Source organism: Macaca thibetana, chromosome 2, assembly GCF_024542745.1.
Source record: "Macaca thibetana thibetana isolate TM-01 chromosome 2, ASM2454274v1, whole genome shotgun sequence".
Lineage (NCBI taxonomy): Eukaryota > Metazoa > Chordata > Mammalia > Primates > Cercopithecidae > Macaca > Macaca thibetana.
The window spans coordinates 71,205,520-71,226,995 of record NC_065579.1 but is presented as its reverse complement, the minus strand read 5'-3'; the positions used below and the strand labels follow the sequence as shown (position 1 = coordinate 71,226,995).

Genomic DNA, 21,476 nt, shown 5'->3' with positions numbered 1-21,476 from the left:
AATGCTTACTCTGTAGCAGGTTTTATACTTAAGTGCTTTTTGGGTGTTTTACATAAATATTTGATATATAAAACAAACTATTTTTGCTACCATGGATAAATGGAAGCATCTGGCAATCTTATTTAAATCTTAGAGACGTGCAACTATGTATATAAATCTTGTATTTAATTGGATTTGGTAATGGGTATACCAATTTTACTTTTTCTTGAATAGATTCTTACATTTTGGATAAAAATACAATTTCAATTCAGCATCTAACTTCTGTAGAACTTACTGTTAAGGTGGAAAAATTGCTAAAATACAAAAGCAATTTCTTCTTCTACATGACCCTCCCCTGCAAATACCCTTCCTTTACAACTTAAAGATAGCATTTTATATATTTGCATTATTTTAATAATAATCTACAGGAAACTTAAACAAATTTACAAGAAAAAAACAACCCCATCAAAAAGTGGGTAAAGGATATGAACAGACACTTCTCAAAAGAAGACATTTATGCGGCTGACAAGCATATGAAAAAAAAAGCTCATCATCAGTGGTCATTAGAGAAATGCAAATCAAAAGCACAGTGAGATACCACCATCTCATGCCAGTTAGAATGGAGATCATTAAAAAGTCAGGAAACAACAGATGCTGGAGAGGATGTGGAGAAATAGGAATGCTTTTACACTGTTGGTGGGAGTGTGAATTAGTTCAACTATCGTAGAAGACAGTGTGGCAATTCCTCAAGGATCTAGAACCAGAAATACCATTTGACCCAACAATCCCATTACTAGGTATATACCCAAAGGAATATAAATCATTCTACTATAAAGACACAAGCACACATATGTTTATTGCAGCTCTATTCACAATAGCAAAGACTTAGAAAAAACCCAAATGTCTATCAGTGATCAGTGATAGACTGGATAAAGAAAATGTGGCACATATACACCATGGAATACTATGCAGCCATAAAAAAGGATGAGTTCATGTCCTTTGCAGGGACATAGATGAAGCTGGAAACCATTATCTTCAGCAAACTAACACAGGAACAGAAAATCAAACACTGCATGTTGTCACTCATAAGTGGGAGTTGAACAATAAGAACTCATGGACACAGGGAAGGAAACATCACACACCGGGGCCTGTTGGGGGGTGGGGGGCTTGTAGAGGGATAGCATCAGGAGAAATACCTAATGTAGATGATGGGTTGATGGGTGCAGCAAACCACCATGGCACGTGTATACCTATGTAACAAACCTGCATGTTCTGCACATGTATCCCAGAACTTGAAGTATAATAAAAAAAGAGAAAGTTCAAAAATATATATAAAGGCATTTTAATATGAAAAAAATAAAAAGCTAAAAAAACCCTTTTATTTTAGATTCAAGGGATACATGTGTAGGTTTGTTACATGGGTATATTGCATATTGCTGAGGTTTAGGATACAAATGATCCTGTCACCCAGATAGTGAGCATAGCATCCAATAGTTTTCGACCCTTGCCCACTTTCCTTCCTCCCTCCTCTAGTCATCCTCAGTGTCTGTCATTGCCATCTTTATGTCCATGAGTACCCAATGTTTAGCTCCCACTTGTAAGTGAGAAAATACAGTATTTGGTTTTCAAGGGCAATGTTTTAAAGCTGTTTGTATAAATTCTAGCAAAACAGAAAGTAAAAGTACCTGTCAAACAGGACAAGAATGTGGTCAAATCACAGAAATACAAGTTGCATTTTCAGAGTAATATCTCTTTATGGATAAAACTACGCAAACCATTAAAACTGACACGAGTAAACATAGAGTATAGCTACTAAAAACATTTTTACCTTTGCTAAAAATGGGTCACATAAATCATTACTATTATCAAACATTTAGTGGATCCTAATGCTGTAAAAATGGAGAAGGTGGAGAGTTTCACATTGATTATTATGATATATGTAAGTATTTGAAAACAGCCATTCTGTTAAAAGGGGAATCCAGAGTTATTTATTTTGCTATTTAGCCTCCCTATCTATGCAGTAGCCATGTACAGGGATAATTTATGGAACTCCTGGAAAAATTGATACATGATAATTACCTGTGCCTAATTTAGTACAGGCATTAATATGAGCAAGATAGCCAAACTATTTCATAATTGAAGAGTATCTCTTAGAAAATGAAAATTTAATTTTCTTCTGCTGCCACATTCAATTTCTCAGTGGACAGAACCTGGAGGCCACATTTTCTAGTGAATATGATTGAATTAGAATGTATAATATCAGTAAGCATTCATTTAGAATTCTGTTAAAATACTCCTAAATAACTTTGCATCCTCACAGAATTGGAGCATTTGGAAGCATTGCACTTAATTTATGGATTTAATAAGAGAAGCATTAACACTGTACTGAATTTCTCATTTTATCAAAAGGAATTCTTCATAAAATGCAAGAAAAAATACAAAATTAATTGTGAAAGGTCACTAGATGAGGTTAACATGGACTAAATGTTTTATAAGTTTAGACCTGATTTACATAGTAATTTAAATTTAATTATTAATGTTCAAAAGTAAATTGTTCTTTGGAATTAAGGTATATTGTTTACATATTTAGTATATAAATGTCAATTATCATACATTAAAAAAACTCTTGCTAGGTATTCATCAATTACCTCTCCTTAAGAATAGACTTATAATGGAATATCTTTACATATATGTATTGTCATGGAAAGTTATGCGTGCTAAATATCTTAGCCAAAAAGATTTGGGTTATGATTACCTTGACTTTTGTATGTAGACAAGAAAATATGTGGCCATATATAGCTATATGCAGAAAATTGAAACTGGACTCCTTCATTACACCTTATACAAAAGTTAACTCAAGATGGATTAAAGACTTAAATGTAAAACCGAAAACTATAAAAACCCTAGAAGAAAACCGAGGCAATACCATTCAGGACATAGACACAGGCAAAGATTTCATGACAAAAACATCAAAAGCAATTGCAACAAAAGCAAAACTTAACAAATGGGATTTAATTAAATTAAAGAGCTTCTGCACAGCAAAAGAAACTATCATCAGAATGAACAGAAAACCTACAGAAAGGGAGGAAATTTTTCCAATCTATCCATCTGACAAAGGTCTAATATCCAGAATCTACAAGGAACTTAAACAAATCTACAAGGAGTAAACAATCGCATTAAAAAGTAGGCAAATGGCACGAACAGACACGTCTCAAAAGAAGACATTTATGCAGCCAACAAACATGAAAAACAGCTCAACATCACTGATCATTAGAGAAATTCAAATCAAAACCACAGTGAGATACCATCTCACGCCAGTCAGAATGGCGATTATTAAAAAGTCAAGAAACAACAGATGCTGGCAAGGCTGTGGAGAAAAACGAACATTTTTATACTGTTGGTGGAAATGTAAATTAGTTCAACCATTGTGGAAGACAGTGTGGTGACTCCTCAAAGATCTAGAGGCAGAAATACCATTTGACCCAGTAATCCCATTACTGGGTATATACCCAAAGGAATATAAATCATTCTATTATAAAGATACATGCACACATAGGTTCCTTGCAGCACTATTCACAATAGCAAAGACGTGGAATCAACCCAAATGCCCATGAAGAACAGACCAGATTAAAAAAAAAATGTTGTACATATACACCATGGAATACTATGCAGCCATAAAAAGGAATGAGATCATGCCCTTTGCAGGCACATGGATGGAGCTGGGAGCTATTATCTTCTGCAAACTGACACAGGAACAGAAAACCAAACAGTGCATTTTCTCACTTATAAGTGGGAGCTGAACAATGAGAACACATGGACACAGGGAGGGTAACAATACACACTGGGGCCTGTCAGGGGGTTGGGGGGGGGGAGAACATCAGGATAAATAGCTAATGCATGCTGGGCTTAATACCTAGGTGATGAGTTGATAGCTGCAGCAAACCACCATGGCACACGTTTACCTATGTAACAAACCTGTACATTCTGCACATATATGCCAGAACTTAAAATAAAATAAAATAAAATATAAAAAATAGAAAATATATGGCTACATATTATTTATAGTTATATATTATGAATATATAACATGAAATGGTATATCATAAATTATGACATAACATAATATTACTTATTATGAATACACTATAAAACATAATTTTCCAGGCAAAAACTCTATAGTTCCAAATAGATCTCCTTCACCTACATAAAAAACTATCAGCTAAGTTTTTAGAAACATTGATATTTACATAAAATGTAATCCTTAAATGATAATTCCTAACATTAGAATAAATATGAATGAGTTAATCAGTTATTAATAATTCATCTTTAATACTAATATCTTATTTATCTGAATGCTCATAGTAATTAATCATACTTGAACAATTTTCTTAATATGGAATGAATCTTAACTGTACTTTCACATACACACATACATATATATTTAATCTGTTTTTATTGATATGTCTTGTTTTCTAGACTAAAATTTACATAGTACATTAATAAACATGTTCTATGTGATTACTGGCCTAGCTCTCCTACAAGGTTTTAAGGTATTCAGGGATAGAATAAACATTTTCAGTTCAATTTCATTTTGCAAACACTTATTGTGTTCTTTTTATAGGAAAGAAAATTGGCTCTACCCTAGAAGAACTTACAGAAAGAAAACTATCCCTACAAAAATATAATGTTATTATGGGACGGTAACAAGTAATAACAGAAAGGTGTATAAGTGAAGCAAAAGTGAGGGTCACTTGATCCAGGTAGTTCATGGGACACTTCAGGGAAGAAATGGCTCTAGAGGTGTACCCTGACGGCTACGCAACACTATCTTGGGAAAGAAATATGAGGAGGACATTTTAGGCCAATGCAAGAACATAAATGGAGACTCAGAGACATGAAAATAGCATGATATATGTGGTATAATCACAAGTACAAGGACAGAACATGCTACAACATGCTTGATGTGGCAAGTGGCCAGAAATGGGGTTGAGAAGGGGAAGGCATTCAGGACATTAAAGGCATTGTGTGCATCTTATTCTTGTAGCCACAGGGAGAATATTGAGCAGAGTTGCATCTTCCTGCTAATTCATGGTTGCATCTCAGCACCTAGCACAGTGACTTGCTTGCAGTTCTAGAGTCAGAGATTGTTTCCTCTCCAGTTATAATCAACCTTAAGTATTAATAAAATACAGAAGACTGTCAATGCAAATGATATTCAGAGAAAATAGATACACGAATTTGCTAAAACCAAGCCAAGAACATTGAATTATATCTGAAAGTAGGTCTTGATGAATAGCACTGAATGAACCAATAAGTGAGCATGTGTCTATGGGAAGGACCACACGAGTATGAAAGAAATGACTGTGAAAGAATACTGAAAAGAAGAAAATCAAAGAAGAAGGAGAAGGAGAAAGAGAAGGAGAAGGAAGAGAAGGAGAAGAACAAGAAGAAGAAGAGAGTAGCACAAGAATTATGATTTGAAAGCAGTTCCCAGAGTTTTTCTAGGTCAGATTTTCATTGATAGCCCATTGTCCATGTTGTGGGAAGGGTGACACAGGAACCTCTCACCTGGGCAAGTATACTTCTACTTTTTGCTTCTTCACAGAGTTTGCCCATTCTTCAACCAGCTGTGCTTTGACTAATGGCTCCAGAGTAGCAAGAGGAACTTCCTGTCTGGACAGTACCAGCATCATGCTTATTTCATCTCCTTCATATGGTATTTCTAGGACTTGGTAGATACCACCAGCTTCATTGGAGCCATCACTAAACTCCCCTAAAAAGAAAAGAAAGGCCATACAAGATACATATCAAAGTTTTTAAAAAAGCTGGTGGTGAGGGATGAAAGACAGTGTACACTGCTCAGGTACGGGTGCAACAGAATCTCACAAATCACCACTAAAAAATGTTTCCATGTAACTAAAAACCACCTGTTTCCCAAAACTACTGAAATATAATCTAAAAAAAAATAAAAAGGCTTAAATTTGTTATATATGTTTCTTCCCAAATAGTATATAGGATATAAAGAAATTCATGTACCTGATAAAAAGCAGGTTTATATGAAAATAGGCCCTAAAATTCAAATAGATTCACAGTCCTGTATAAATTATTTTATTTCCACAGAATCCACAGAATTATTTCACATTTGTAATAACACATATTCAAGACTTGCTTTTTATTTTTAAATGAGATAATTCAATATATCTAAAGTGTGACATTAGAAACAATGAAAAGTCCTGGTTAGGAAAATAAAGCCCTGGCTCCAAGTTGAATGTAAAGCACATTGATCAATATTCACCTGATTTTTAAGAAGGGAAAATTTGACCATTTAATACCTGGCACTTTATTATCACGAAAACTACAAGTTTTAAAGCAAAGTTTGCAGAGTCAAAATGAAATCTAAGCATTGTATAATATTTAGCTATTATATTTGTGAAAATTGGTATCTCCAAATTAGGTAATTAGGTAAATGAGGTAGTTGGCTTCGTGCTCCATGAACTTAGCTAAATTACACACACACACACGTATATGGCCAAAACGTTTTATCTACATATAAAACCTATATGTATATAATTTTAGAGACAGGGTCTTGCTCTGCCACCTAGGCTGGAGTGCAGTGGTGTGATCATAGTTCACCGCAGCCTCGAACTCCTGGGCTCAAGCGATCTTCGTTCGTCAGCCTCGCGAGTAGCTAGGGCTATAGGTGTGTACCATTATGCCTAGCTAATTAAAAAAAAAATATATACATATATATATATATATATATATATATTTGTAGAGACAGGGTCTTACTGTATTGCCCAAACTAGACCGAACTCCCAGCTTCAAGGAATCCTCCTGCCTCTGTCTCTCAAAGTACTGGGATTACAGGCATGAGTCACAGCAGTTGGCCTGTACTGTGCTTTTAAATAGAATAAAACTACTAGTTCTAACATATACTTGGCTAAAAATTAACTTTCTGATTATGACTTAACAAATTATTACAAGTCAATATAGTAGACAAGAAGGACTAATACCCTAAACTTCTGAAGAGTCCAATAAAACATCTTTGAAAATAATGCCAAAGATATTGAATTATATTAAAAATTATAGGCTCTCAATAAAGTATAAACAAACAATTATGTTTAGCCATATATACACATGTTTAAAATCAATTTTTTTTTAAAGTCCCTCTATGAGAACAATGTTTGTAATTTAAAAGTGGTGCAGAGTCCAAATCAAGTGCTTCATGGAACATATGGTCCACTAAAACCCATCCTAAACCAGATGAGTTTTTGGAGTAAATCAGAACATTCTCACACAATGTCAGGTATTTTCAGATGAATAAAGCTACTCTGCAGGCATGGTTGACTTATAAATTTGAAAATACATTGGAAACCATAATGAATACAATATTTACTCAGAAGCAAATTAGAGGGTTTTAAAAATGGAGCCAGAAAAATTGAATTGTAGCCCAAATTAGATTGACAAAGAGTTTGAGTAATGAATACTTCATGTTTTTCTTAGAAATGTGTTGATATACTGCAAGAAGACAGAAATAAAAGTAAAAAATGTCTTACCATAATAAAATTCTCCTTGTTGATACATCATCGGAATTTGGACTTCACTTTCATCATCTTTAGTGAAAGAAAAGGTTCTAGTATTTTCAGGCCTAAACTGTGACTTCCAGTTCCCCTTGAAATAGACAGCATTAATGAGGGCCAGGTAAGTGGCAGCATCAAAATCCCTTGGGGATACCAAATCTTTCACCAGATCTATTTAGGAAAAAATGAATAGATAAAAATTCACATTAAACTGGAAGACAAAGGGGCACCAGAAGATTTTCAAACCACCATCTGATAGAGTGGTCCAGAGAAACTGTATACCAACTTTATAATGAAAATAAAAAGTATCTTACTTTCAAAGGGAAAAGAGTTATATACTCACAAACTATACACACACACACACACACACACACACATATGTGCAATTAATGGGATTCAAAACACCCATATCACCTGAAATAATACTAGCAGCATCTTGATACACAAACTACAGAACAATATACAATATAAGCTTAGACTTCATCACTTTCTAGTTGCAACGATGCATGTAAAACTTAACACAGAGTAACCATTCAATAAATGCCTCAAAGTTTATTCTGGTTTTTTTTTTTTTTTTTTTTTTTTACAAACAGTCTCGCTGTGTCACCTAGGTTGGAGTGCAGTGGTATGATCTCTGCTCTCTGCAAACTCTGTCTCCTGGGTTCAAGTGATTCTCATGCCTCAGTCTCCTGAATAGCTGGGATTACAGGGATTACAGAGTAGCCACCACACCTGGCTAATTTCTGTATTTTTGGAAGAGATGGGGTCTCACCATGTCAGCCAGGCTGGCCACGAACTCCCAGCCTCAAGTGATCCACTCCACTTGGCCTCTCAGAGTGCTGGGATTACAGGCATGAGCCACCACGCCCAGCCCTAAGTTTATTCTTGAACAATGTACATGATTAAATGTTATCAATTTCAAATTCTTCCCTGTGTATACTGGACATCATTCTGCCAATATACCAATTGCTTTTGGGTAGGAGAAAACAGATGAGTGAAAGTCAGTTTAAATCATGATGCATTAGTGTTTATCATCTGAACTACTCCTTTTCAAATCTATTTTAAAAGATATTGGGTCTTTGCTGTTTGCTAAAAGTGTCTAAAGGAGTTTGAAAACAAATTGGTTTTAATAGTTGAATCTACTTCATATGGATTATCACCCTTGATTTATTCTTTGAATATTAAAAGACTAAATTAAAGTTTCTTTTATTGTAATCTTTTTTAATCTCATAGATAAAAAACATAAGACAAAAATTTGCTCTGTATTCTCTCATTGTATTAATCATGGCACTTCGTAAGGTAAAAGGTGCCTGCATCTTGGAGATTAAGAGATATTGAGTATCTGCTCAGGGTTATTTTTGTTGTTGTTCCAATGTAAAGTTCAAGATTAACATGATTTGAGTAGCTTTGAAAACATGGTTTCATTTAATGAACAGCTATAAACATTTACTTTTAATTTAGTCTCAATTTTTGGACTGTGATTTCAATTATTTTGCTAGTAAAACTGGAAAATAAAATGCTAAACTGTGAAACATTTGGAAACCCTAAATACATTTAACAAATATAAAATAGCAATAAAATTTAGAATGAATGCATCTCATTCTAATTACTCTCCATTTTGGGGGGCTTAAAATAAGTTGCCCTTTTGAAAATGAATCATACACAAATGTTTTAAATTACTAATGAAGTTCTTTGGTTCAAAAGCCAACAAACATCTATAAACTCTGATTTTTAACTCTTTCTTACTCTATTTTAATCATATTGTTATGAGAGCCAACTGCCATTCTATCTAGTAACTAATTTATTAAATAGGACAAGCAAAATTCCATAAAGTGGTTAAGATTACAGAGGAAACCCATTAATCAGAGTACAGATTTCAGATTATCACTGCCAAATTCTATATATGCCAAAAGATTTAACTTCGTTCTCAAACGTTCATTCATAACAATGTTTCTCAAATAGACCGTAATCTATACAAAATTATTATTAGATACCCAACTAAATGCCCCAAACATTCAAAATGCAAAATGAGCAAGTGGGAAATACTTTCAGAAGTTAAAGACAGTTAAAACGAAGCTACTAGAGGAAGAAAGGATCCAAGTGACATACTGTTTGTGTTATTCTCCACCCACTTATTGATGTAGTTGGCCACGGCTACATTTTGACTGAAGTCCACATGATTTACTTCCGCATTAAAATATTTTTTCATCATTTGCAAAAACTCCTCATTGATATGAAATCCATTTTGCACAAACAAGGAATTGGCAATTTTCATCACATACTGGCTCTCTTTAGCAGTTACCACGTTAGAAAACTCCTTCAAGAAAGAAAATTCTTCACCTGAAAGATGAGAAAGGATAAGTTTATTTGCAGAACAAACATGGTGAAAGGTCAAGGAGAGTGGAGGAGCATTAAAGCACAGCAAGGGCGATTAACCGAACAGGCACCCACGGGAAAAGTGCCAGGCTTTCCCCCACATTAATATGGTCCAATACTTGTACTATTTCTAGATGTTCAAATTAACTTGTTGCAAGTTAATATCATCTACTGATATTATTTTTTATTTCATTATTATTTTGCTACAATCTACAGAGATTGTTTTCTTTCAAATTACTAGGTTACTTTGATTAAATTAGACTTCCTTTATACTATTAGAAACAAATATCTAGTTTATAATTCAAGATCATCCTTTACATTTTACTCAGTAAACCTTTTAATTTTAAAACTAGAAAAGCCATTATAAATTGTTTTAATTTTTAACTTTTTAATGTGCTAATTCACATGTATATCAGAGCATTAAACCAGAAATCAAACATCATGTCAAAGTAATTACAAAATACCATTAGGCTAGAAATTTCCCCCAATACATAGAATTTTTATAATAAGATAACACTTCAAAAAAAATCTTGGATGCTATTTAAACAAAAGGATACTGCTGATTTTAAGCAAAAATTTCTGATATTTTTAGCAAACTATGCTGTCTTTCTTTGTAGTACTCATCATATTTGTAATTTTTCATTTATTTGTGTGACACATAGGTGCCTCTCCTTCTAGACTGAAAACTCCAGAATAATGCTTGCTTTTTAAAATCACAATGAGTTTATGTAAATCATAATAATTTTTAAAAGATGTAATTTCCTGAGATTCATTCAGCCAGAAATGGAACCAGGAATTAACACATTTCTTGGGTTTCCTAATCCTTCTAGGCGTACCATTTCAATGAGATTATTTTTTACCCTGTGTAAATATTGCTGCATCTGGAATAAGAAGACAACATAACTGAGTTAAAGTCAAATTCAAATGTCTTGAGAAATCAAACCTGATCATTCTTACCATTTTTCAGGCTGTCATATCCCATTGAGTGGCGGATTTCTTTCTGGGTAGACCCTTGGGCCCCAAGTTCCATCATTCCCATTGCAAGAGCAATACTCAATGGAGAGAAGATAATATTTTCATCTTCACCAGTGGCTCTAAGACGATTATACATATTCACTGACAAGTCAGCAATGGCTTCCTCAGGGAAAGTGGCCCCTACAGTCATACTTTGCAGAACCAGCAAAGAGAAGAGTCCAAGGAGAGCCATCTTGTAATAGTTTCAAGTCTAAAAAACAATAATTTACATATTAATTATTAGTTATCTCTATAACAGAAGTCTCATGGAAGGATATGTTGGGAGGTTCTACTTTTAAAAAGTCAATTAATAGTCAAATGAACAAATAAGACAGCTAAGTTTTGAGGATTCTCCCAGGAACGAGGCACCATGGTCCCCACCCTCATGGGGTTAAGAGTATGTATAGTTACTTATACAACAATTAATTACAAGTCATGTTTGGTGAAACTAATTTACCAGTTTTTCATAGCCTTACCAAATACGGTTTGATCATGACTTTGAATGGACTTACACTAGATTCCACTAAACTACATAGGTCTAGGACAAGTACAATGAAAACCAAAAGATATTTACAGGGCTTAAGATGAACTAGCATAGCTAGGCATTTGAAAATGTCACTTCACCCATTTATAAAATAAATGCACCTTGCCGCTGGGTTACCAACTGGTGAGCAGAGATCAGACATATACCTGCCTCAAATCCCAGTTTATTCATTCCAGGTTGCAGAGCCCACAGGAAGCGGTAACCCAGAGAAGGAGCAGACTCAGCACATCCTTGTATGATTGTTTCTCACATATTGGTTCCTATGAGGCTGCTGCTCTCCGTGACAATCTTTGGGCAGGGAGGAGGAGCCCCCTACCAAAGTTGAGAATGAAACTGAATTCTTGTTACGACACGCTCCATTTATATTCAGACTTATGTTACCATTTCAGCTTACACTAAACAAACTGTTATTTTTATTTAAATTAATATTTCTAATGATCAGGCTCATCAGGTTCTTGAACCAAATTGAAGGGCATCAACGCCACATTTTCTCTTGGAGAAAAAAAGCACCATCAGAGCCCAGCTATCTCTGAATAATATCTCTGCTTCTTGGCATGCCAGTGTTCCAGAAGCCCTGTCTTCCCACAAACAGCCTGACTTGCGCGCACTGGCGACACGATTTCCTCTTTCCTTTGTATTCTCCCATTTTGTCACTGCAGGAGTTCGGAAAGCTAAACTGTTTATTCATACAATTAAGTAACTTACTTGTTCTTAATCATTTAATAAAATCACTGAAACAACATGCAAAGTGATATTGAGCAAAAGCATTTGGAAAACTGTATTTTAATTATGGTCGAGCATTAATAGTCTCCATCACTCAATTAACAGAGTACATACACATTTAACTGAAGAGCAGAGTGATTCCAACAGGCTTATGAATCAGAAGATCCTAACCAGTCCTGAAACATTTATTTGTAACTCCAATTTCAGAGAACTGCCTGGTGACTTTGTAAGTCCTTCACATTTTAATGTTAGAAGCATCAGTTTTTTCATCTGAAAAGTTCCAAAGTCCTCTGCCCTCACCCCTTCACCCTCCTGCATTTGTATGCAAGTTTAAATAGTTATTGCTTGTTTAGGAAGGTAAGTCTCACCCTCTTTGTAAATATGAACTCTCATCACCTCCGTTGCTAATGGGATGACGGCTAATGGGAGACGGAGTGCACTGCTGCAGGGCAGGCTCTGTCACTCATGCAGCACTGGGATAAAGCCAGGTGCCAAGAGCACAGCAGCCTTGCTAGTCTACTGATTTCAGCCACCTTTGGGGGGCTGCCACCACTTTGGCATTCTTACTTCCTTTTGTACTCCAGAGAACTCCAGGAAAAGGCAGAAGCTTTAGTCGTGGTGATGCATGCGGTAGGTTTAAACAAACCTATTGTACTGCAAGTTGTATAAAAGTATAATACAATTACATACAATACACAGTACTTGATAATGATAATAAATGAGTATTTTTCTGGTTTATGTATTTACTATACCATACTTCTTATCATTAAAAAAAAAAAAAAAAACATAACTGTGAAACAGCCTCAGGCAGATCCTTCAGGAGGTATTCCAGAAGAAGGCACTGTTATCACAGGAGATGACAGCTCCATGGGTGTTATTGCCCCTGAAGACCATCTAGTGGGATAAGATGTAGAGGTGGAAGACAGTGATGTTGATTATCCTGATCACGTGCAGGCCTCGGCAAATATGTGTATTTGTGTCTTAGCTTTTAACAAAAATGTTTAAAAGTAAAAATATAAAAATAAAAAGTAGAAAATTAGAAAAAAAGCTTATAGAATAAGGATACAAAGAAAGAAAATGCTTTTGTACAGCTGTACAATGTGTCTGTGTTTTAAGCTAAGTGTCGTTACACACTTACACACTTACTGAACGCAGCTTGCATGGGTAGAAGTTCTTTGGGTAAGTGAGTCGGAGGTAAGTGAATGTGTTGCCTAGGACGTTGCTGTACAATACCAGAGCTGGACGCAGTGGCATTACAAAACAGTCAGAAAGTTTTTTAAACATCTAAAACTTTATAAAGTATAAAAGTTACAGTAAGTGAAGGTTAATTTATTATTGAAGAAAGGCATTTTTAATAAATTTAGTATAGCCAAAGTATACAGTGTTTATAAATTCTATGGTTAACATACAGTAATGTTCTAGGCATCACATTCACTGACCACTCATTCACTGATTTACTCAGAAAACTTCTACCCGTGCAAGCTCCAAGTGTCCTTTACAGGTACATCAGATTTTATTTTCTCCAAGTCTTTTTTTTTTTTTTTTGAGATGGAGTTTCACTCTTGTCACCCGGGCTGGAGTACAATGGTGCAACCTTGGCTCGCTGCAACTTCCGCCTCCTGGGTTTAAGCGATTCTCCTGCCTCAGCCTCCCGAGTAGCTGGGATTACAGGCATGGTCCTGGCTAATTTTTGTATTTTTAGTAGAGACGGGGTTTCACCATGTTTGCCAGACTGGTCTCGAACTCCTGACCTCAAGTGATCTAACCGCCTCGGCCTCCCAAAGTGCTGGGATTACAGGCGTGAGCCACCGTGCCTGGCCTACGGTGGCTCTTTAAGAAAATATATCTTTTTAAGAATGAGGAGAAGAATAAATCATCCCTGCAGGAAAATACATGCACGTGGATAGCAGAAAATTATATCCACTGGCCAGAATATTCAGTGACCTCGGGTTAAAAACCTCTGGTGTACAGCAGATGGTCAGATGGAAAAAAAAGCAATGTTATACGGACCTGCAGCTCTGCTGGTTTTTCTTACTGGGGAAAACGGGATGTCAAAACCACTGATGTATCTTTGGGCTTCTAGACTCCTGGAAAGAGCTCCCATTGTGTTTGTGGGAGAGGGCTCTGCCAGGGCAGTGGACCGCAGGCCACTGATGACACATTCTGCCAAGAAATTTGGACCATGTGGCTGTGAATTGTGGGAGCAGATCCTGTCAGGGAACTCTTTCAGAGAGTTGAAGTAACTCTGCTCTGGAAACACACATGTCTATCCACAGTTAAGTGATCTTTCTTCCTTTTGAAGGCAAGATGTCCAGCTTGCAAGCAAAATTACTTCTGCTAGCCTGCTGTAGCCTCTCTGCTGCTGGTTGCTGGTTGCTGGCTCCCTCCTCTGCCTCTGCTGCCTCTGACTTCTCCTGAGTGTTGGGTGGTTATTTTTAGTTTCTAGGTTTTTGGCTGGGTGGGGGCTGGAGGGAGTGGTTTCCTTGTTCTACATTTTAAGTGTTGATATTCTCCACAGATCTAGTCCTGGCCCTTCTCTTTTCTTGGTAGAACACTTCTCACGCCCACTGGTGAACTCTCAAAACAAAGATACTTCAACTATTATATCTATTAAGATTATTCCCAAATAAGTAAAATTATAGCTCTGGCTTCATTTTTATCTTAATTTCTGATATGCATTGGTAATTGTTCTTGGGATATTTATTCATTGACGTCTGCCAGCAGTTTGAATTCAAGGAGGCCCAAACAGGCCTCCTTATCTTTTCAAACCTACTCTTTTTTCTTTCAGCGTAAAAGCATTTGACTCCCCTCCATCTCTTTTCCCTCATGTTCAATTCATTGTCAAACACTCATTCCATGTTGCACCCTGGCACTTCTCCTGTTGATCATCCCATGGCCATTCCCATGGCCACGATGGCAGTTCTTCCTCTCAATGCATCTCAAGGACTATACCAATGATTCTGGTTCCCAGCCACTCTCTGAACTGCTATTGCCCCTGCAATCCAACATAAGCTGAGCCCCAAATCAATTGTCTTGATACTCCTTATGACCAGCTTATTCCTATGTTTACAAACCTCAGGAGTTCTCTCATCCCTGTAGACCAAAGCCCAAAATCTTTAGTCCTGAATATAACACAGAATTTGTACTGTGACCCAGCATAACTTTCTACTTACTACTCCTTCATGGATACTGTAACTCTAGCCAGACTCCCTTTTGCATCAGATACACCAGAATTTTCCTCTCCTGTTACTGGCTTATATAGTTCTGTTTCCGAAACTAACCTAGCCCAAGTTCCATATGTTCAAATCCAAAGCACTTCTCCAGGTTCTGTTCTATTTTCATCTCCTTCATGAATACCCGCTTGGTTCTTCAATTAAAACAGCAACTTCCTCCCTCCTCTGAAATCCTGGCAAATTTCTATCTCTACCTCTCCAATAGCACATACCACTGCTTCCTTCTGTTACAGGTAATTTCATACATGGATCATCTCTTGTCCTAAGCTTTTTGAAGGCACAAATGGAAGGATATTCATCTTTCCATATCTTAGGATAATCAGAATGAGCACCTAATGAATTACACATAGTAGGTGCCAAATAAATATTTATTAAATTAATATGGTGTGACATGTAAAGGCCTATAATGCTGTATCAGAAGGAACAGCAAGACAGCAAGAGTAATTGTCACTTCTAAATTATTGAGCCTAATTTACTTTCAGCCCAGTGGTAGTAGCTCAATTTTTTCTTCTCTTTGAAAAAGTGTTTCTATCTTTCCAGCCCGACAAAGTGGTATCGTCACCAATGACTGGACACGTAATATAATAACAAGTATACTACCTCGAACAATCGCAGAAGGTGGTACCAAAACATTACAATATTAACATTAGTCTACAAAATGCCAGAGACCTACTATTAATCATAATAATCAATACATTCTCAAATGAGTTACTTTCACATAGATAATTACTTTGGAGATTTATTATTTTTCTAGCTACTCTGTAAAATGCCTTTACATAAAAACAAGGGGCTGCAGTACCAGAATAGTAGTAGATAGTGCTATGGTAGTAGAAAAGGTAGAAGTAGGTTAGCTATGAATAAATTACCCTTATTTCTTGCATTTCTCTGCTTTGTCGCCAGTGGTAGATTAAGTTGCATATAAGTGCATATGTGTATACTACTTTAGAAAACACTTCATTAAAACAAGGGAACTTCTTGTAATTGAGGTATGATGAATCACAAAACTGAAAGTCAACATTATAAAAAAAGATAGTGTTTTTTAACTTCCCTGGTAGTTCATCTAATTTATAAGGAGATTATTCATAAATGCATCTTGTTGCTTTTTTATAACCCAATTATTTTAAAATAATAAAAAATGGTTTCATAATTGTGAGTTGAGAAAAAGAGAGAGGTGCCCTTTGGTAGCTGAGAAAAATGCTTGAGGGAGGACCTTTCTCCAACAAAAAAAGAAAAAAGAAAAAAGCCACAAGAAGTAACTAGGGAGAAATGCCTAACAAAAAGAACACTGTATTGGAAGTTCCCCTGCCTATTAATTCTCAGACTTTTGTATGCAAAGGACTAGTAATTCCTTTAATCAAAAGAACCTACATAGGACTGCTAAATTTTTGTTCTACTAATATATTGGGGTGGCAACAAAAAAATTTACAAAAATGACGCCTCTTATAATCATACAAAAGAATGAATACATCGATCACATAAAAAATGAATATTTCAACATGAAAATAAAACAATCCCTTGAAGTGGATATTTCTGAATTCATAAAAATTCACTACTGTTTTTTTTTCATGTTGCCACAGATTGGTGAAAACTTTATTATGGGTGTTTGGACAACTGGGAGTTTGGAAATCACTGCTTTAACTTTGGTTAATACTAGCTACCTTGGTGAAATTTGGAATAAGTTAAAGTTTCCAGGCCTTTGTTTCCTGATTTGCTAAGAGAAAGGCACAATTAGATCAGCAGCAACGAAGCTAGGAACTTTGTCAAAAAACCTTTTCAAAAAAAAAAAAGGGGGATCACACTTTGTGAAACAATCTGTATTTTAGAAATCTGTAATTTCACAAATTCCTCATGTATAGTGTTCCTTCCCTTTCCCAATTCTAATAAATCTTATAATCAATGTCCAAAGAAATCAGCTGATCATCATACAGACAATTATGTGTCAGAGCTGTCATTTCCTGTGCATGTGCCATAGCCTGGACAAGTGTGTACTTTAGGCTATTTGTTTATCCTTGTTCCCTCAGTTGAATTGTTTCCATTGGCCCTGCCTCTCACCGTAGAGTTTTCCTTAAACTTGGATGTAGACTTGTCCTCAATAGGACTGTACTGTGATGGCAGAACTGAATAGAAAAAGTCTGTGTATGCAGAAGAGAATGAAGAGCACCAGAGGATGTAAATTTACTGTAAGTGAGGCAAATATTTATCACTCAAGAAATGAACCAAGTGATTCTCTTGTAAGATAACAATTAAATGTTTTACAGAGGACCCAAAAATAGAAAACACATGCAAATAGATAAATCTGTGCAAGTTAATAAATCTTTTGGCCTTGGGTTATTCAAAAGGACTGTCTGTTGGATGCCAACCAGCACAGTTAAAGGCAGAAGGATTTGTCAGTCTTTCAGAATAGATGACAGCATTTTCCAAGCTAAGAAAAGTGAATAACCCATGAATGCTATGCTGAGGACAACTGCTTAGGTGGTAAGCTATCAAAACCTTCCTTATAATTTTCAAAATTAGCTGTATAACCTCAGGTATATAATTACATTGGAGTGTGTGTAGAAAGAGTAGGAGTATGGGGTGGATTATGAAGAAAATATCCCAGTATTCTTTGAAATGCTTTAAGATTACATTTTCAATCACAAAGCTGCTAAAAAGGTTTCAATCAGGAAATGCACTATGAAAGTATCAGGTCATATGCATGATAAGTGATGGACAAAGTGATTCAGAAGAATGTTAAAAGGGTTTAAACTGTTGTTTACTGAGGGAATAATATGCCATGGTATGAATATAACTACATTTTCTAAAGAAGTATTTTATCCTTTTCAAATTTTCTTTCTCCTCCAAAAAACCATTACTCAATTGAGATGTCTCTTAGAGCCAATAAGCCAGAACCCATGAAATAAGGGACTACAAAGAGGTTTAATTCTGTAGTATTATCCATGAAATTATGATATAAATGATTTAATTCTTTCTCCTTTTTCTCTTTCTTTTGCCTCTCCCTCCAGGTACCCAGCTTACTGTGACCTTTTCCATACACTCTTAACTTGGAGTTTGTAGTAGGAGACATGTTCTTTTTTTCTGTGCTATTGAATCAAACAAAAGGGAAAGCTCCTCAGATATCTCTCAAATAAGGTGAACTTGAGAAAATGGCCAGGTACATCAAAAGGGCATAACCATGGAAAGAGTAATATATGAAGAGTTAATTTAACAGAAAAAAATTATGAAATACTTGGGAATGGGCCAAGATGATTACGGAATGTCTTCATTTATTAGGTATTATTTAAAACATACATTTCTAGGTTGTCTGACTCTATGTGTTTTGAAGTTTTCTTTGAACAATTTTACAACTCTTTATGTTGTAGAAAACTAGTCATGAGGCAAATGATCCTGGTCCATAATAATGCACAGCATACATGTATAGTGGAATGCAATTGATTATTGCCCTGTGGATATTGGCCAGTTTGCATCTATTAAGCAAATGTATTTTGGTATTTCTGATAGGCTTATATATTCATTTGCTTTTTGGATCCTTTCCTGAATTGGTTCTAATAGCTTACTGGTTATCTCATTAATTATTGAGCTAACAAAATCTTTGACATGTGTTCGTTTTGCATTTGTATGAGAGTCAAGATTATAACCTTAAAAATAATTATTGTTTAATTGGTTTAAAAAAATTTTTAAGCTAGAAATTTTTCTTTTAAAAATATGTATTTTCATAGAATGATCCAATAATTAGAGTAGGAAAGTACTGGAATATTAGCCTTTTCTTAATCACTAAACATTCCTTAATCATTGCTTGAATTTATACTGTATCAGTGATAGCCCAAAATGATTTGGTAGAACTCTGTAGCTTGGAATTACTGATCACATAGCAACTAGCACTGACCTGGCTGTGCTACAGGTGAAATTGCCTTTGCAGAGATTATAGTAGCAGGATAAATCTAACACAGCTGACATCATCTTGCTTCTAACATCACAAGCTAACTGTCCTTGCTCATTCCTGGGCATAGGGCAACCAAACTATGAAAGGAATTTAGCTTATGGTTTAACTTTAAAGCAATGATGATAATAGTCTCTTCCCCAAACTAACTCCTTTCTTGTTTGGGAACTGAAACTGACTTCATAAAACTAATGAAAGGCCACAAGGTTAGAATTATGGTAAGGGCCTGAATTCTGCCAACCTGTAAGCATAGTTAACTGATAATCAGCCATTGTTCTCTAGCTTGCTTACTGTTCAGGAATCATGTAACCAGAGGTCACAAGATTTGGAACTTTCCTAATTGCTCCTATAAATCACATCGCTATTATCAAAATCTAAGATTTATCTTTGAGATATTTTTCAGAGTTTTGAATTCAGGTGGACCAACTGATGCCACCCAGATCAGTGACTCACACAAAGGAACTGACTCAATTGGTCCTGTGATCCCCACCCAGAGACTGACTCAGCTTCCAGAGACAGTTTGAATCTCCTATGATTTCATCCCCAACCAATCAGCAAAACCCCTAGCTCTCTGCCCACCAAATTATCCTTACAAACCATAGCCTTTGAGATCTCAGGAAGGCAAATTTGAGAAATATCTCCTGTTCTACTGCTCAGCTGCCTTGTGATAATTAAAATTCTTTCTCTGCTGCAACAGTGTTGTCTTAGTGTATTGGCTTTATCTGTGCAGCAGGCAAGAGAACCCGTTGGGCTGTAACACAGGTCTAAAATTCTTGGTTATTTTACATGCATCCAAGAGTACAGTTGGGCCTGATGACTTGCTCATTTGGGGACTAGTAAGTTGTCTTAGTCTGTTTTCTGTTGCTATAATAGAATAACCACAGACTGGGTAATATATAAAGAAGTTTATTTGGCAAGTGATTCTGAATGCTGGGAAGTCCAAGAGCATAGCACCAGCATTGGATGAGGGTCATCCCATTGTAGAAGGCTGAAAGGTAAAAAGGCAAGAGAAGATGAGAGAGGGCACTATGAAGAGGAAAAGGAGACCAAACTCCTGCAATAATCAGCCCACTCGCATGATAACAGCATCAATCCATTCATGAGGACAGAGCCCTCATAGCCCAATCACCCCCAAAGCCCCATCTCTTAACATTGTTACAGTGACAATCAAGTTTCCAACACATACGCTTTTGAAGGGCACATTCAAACTGTAAAACAATCTAGTCCTAGAAATGTTTGGAAACAACTAAGAGAATATGCAGTGCCAACACTCCCTAGAATTTCTAAAGTACTTTCTTACATATTTAATATGTTACATTTGAATTCCTCAGCATCAAGAGAAGGGTAGTTGAAATGAAGATGAACTGTGACTCAGAAGAGAAGACTCCCTTTCTTTAGCAGGGCCTGAGACTTCCAAAAAGCTTTTGGGCTTTCCCCAGGAGCTTCTCTGGACCACAACATCACCTGTGTAGTGGGAGACAGAGGCTGTAAATCTCCAAGAATATTTCACAACCACAATAACCTCTTGTGAAATTGTTTCGACTTAGTAAATAAATGTTGAATAAATAAGTCTCTGGTCAATTCTTTTCCCATCTTAGGTCATAAGAAATTTTTTAAATTAAAAGCTAAAATACTTGAATATTTTGTGTCCTTTTAGAAGTTAAGATAATGTCAATAAGGAAAAAAATATTCATGAAATTGTCAAAGATGATAAGGAGGACTGTTCAAGAGGGACTACTGCAGTGGGGGTTTTGCAGCAGTAGAGAGAGATCAGGTTTAACTCCAAATACCAAGACAAGTGGGAATTTATAGCCAACGAGCAGAGTGGATGTCAGTGGATGGAAAATTACTAAGAGGAAAGATCAAGAATAAGGGGGACCCTACCTAAACTGACCTGACAGGATTCTTGGTGAAGGCAGGCCAGAGTGATAAGACATGGAGGATGATGGGGTAGGATGGGCAAGATGAAGAATTTTATCACATATCAAGACTAGGGGATTCTCGCTATACTGACTCACTAGGATTCTTACTAAAACTGGACCAAACAGGACAAGGACAGAGTCTGAGGTCAGGGCCTAGTTGAGAAGACA

General features: G+C 35.9%; 1 protein-coding gene across 2 annotated transcripts in view; it reads right to left on the bottom strand.

The window, feature by feature from the left end:
• Positions 1-21,476, bottom strand: part of SERPINI1 (serpin family I member 1) — a 480,054-nt gene that overhangs the window by 24,055 nt on the left and 434,523 nt on the right. For both annotated transcript variants that reach the window (XM_050779977.1, XM_050779976.1), the window contains 4 exons: positions 10,893-11,160; positions 9,669-9,899; positions 7,536-7,730; positions 5,548-5,752 (listed from right to left, as the gene is read on the bottom strand). In XM_050779977.1, the coding sequence (XP_050635934.1) occupies positions 5,548-5,752; positions 7,536-7,730; positions 9,669-9,899; positions 10,893-11,142 (881 nt within the window). In that variant the 5' untranslated portion in view covers positions 11,143-11,160. The remainder of the gene's footprint in view (positions 1-5,547; positions 5,753-7,535; positions 7,731-9,668; positions 9,900-10,892; positions 11,161-21,476) is intronic.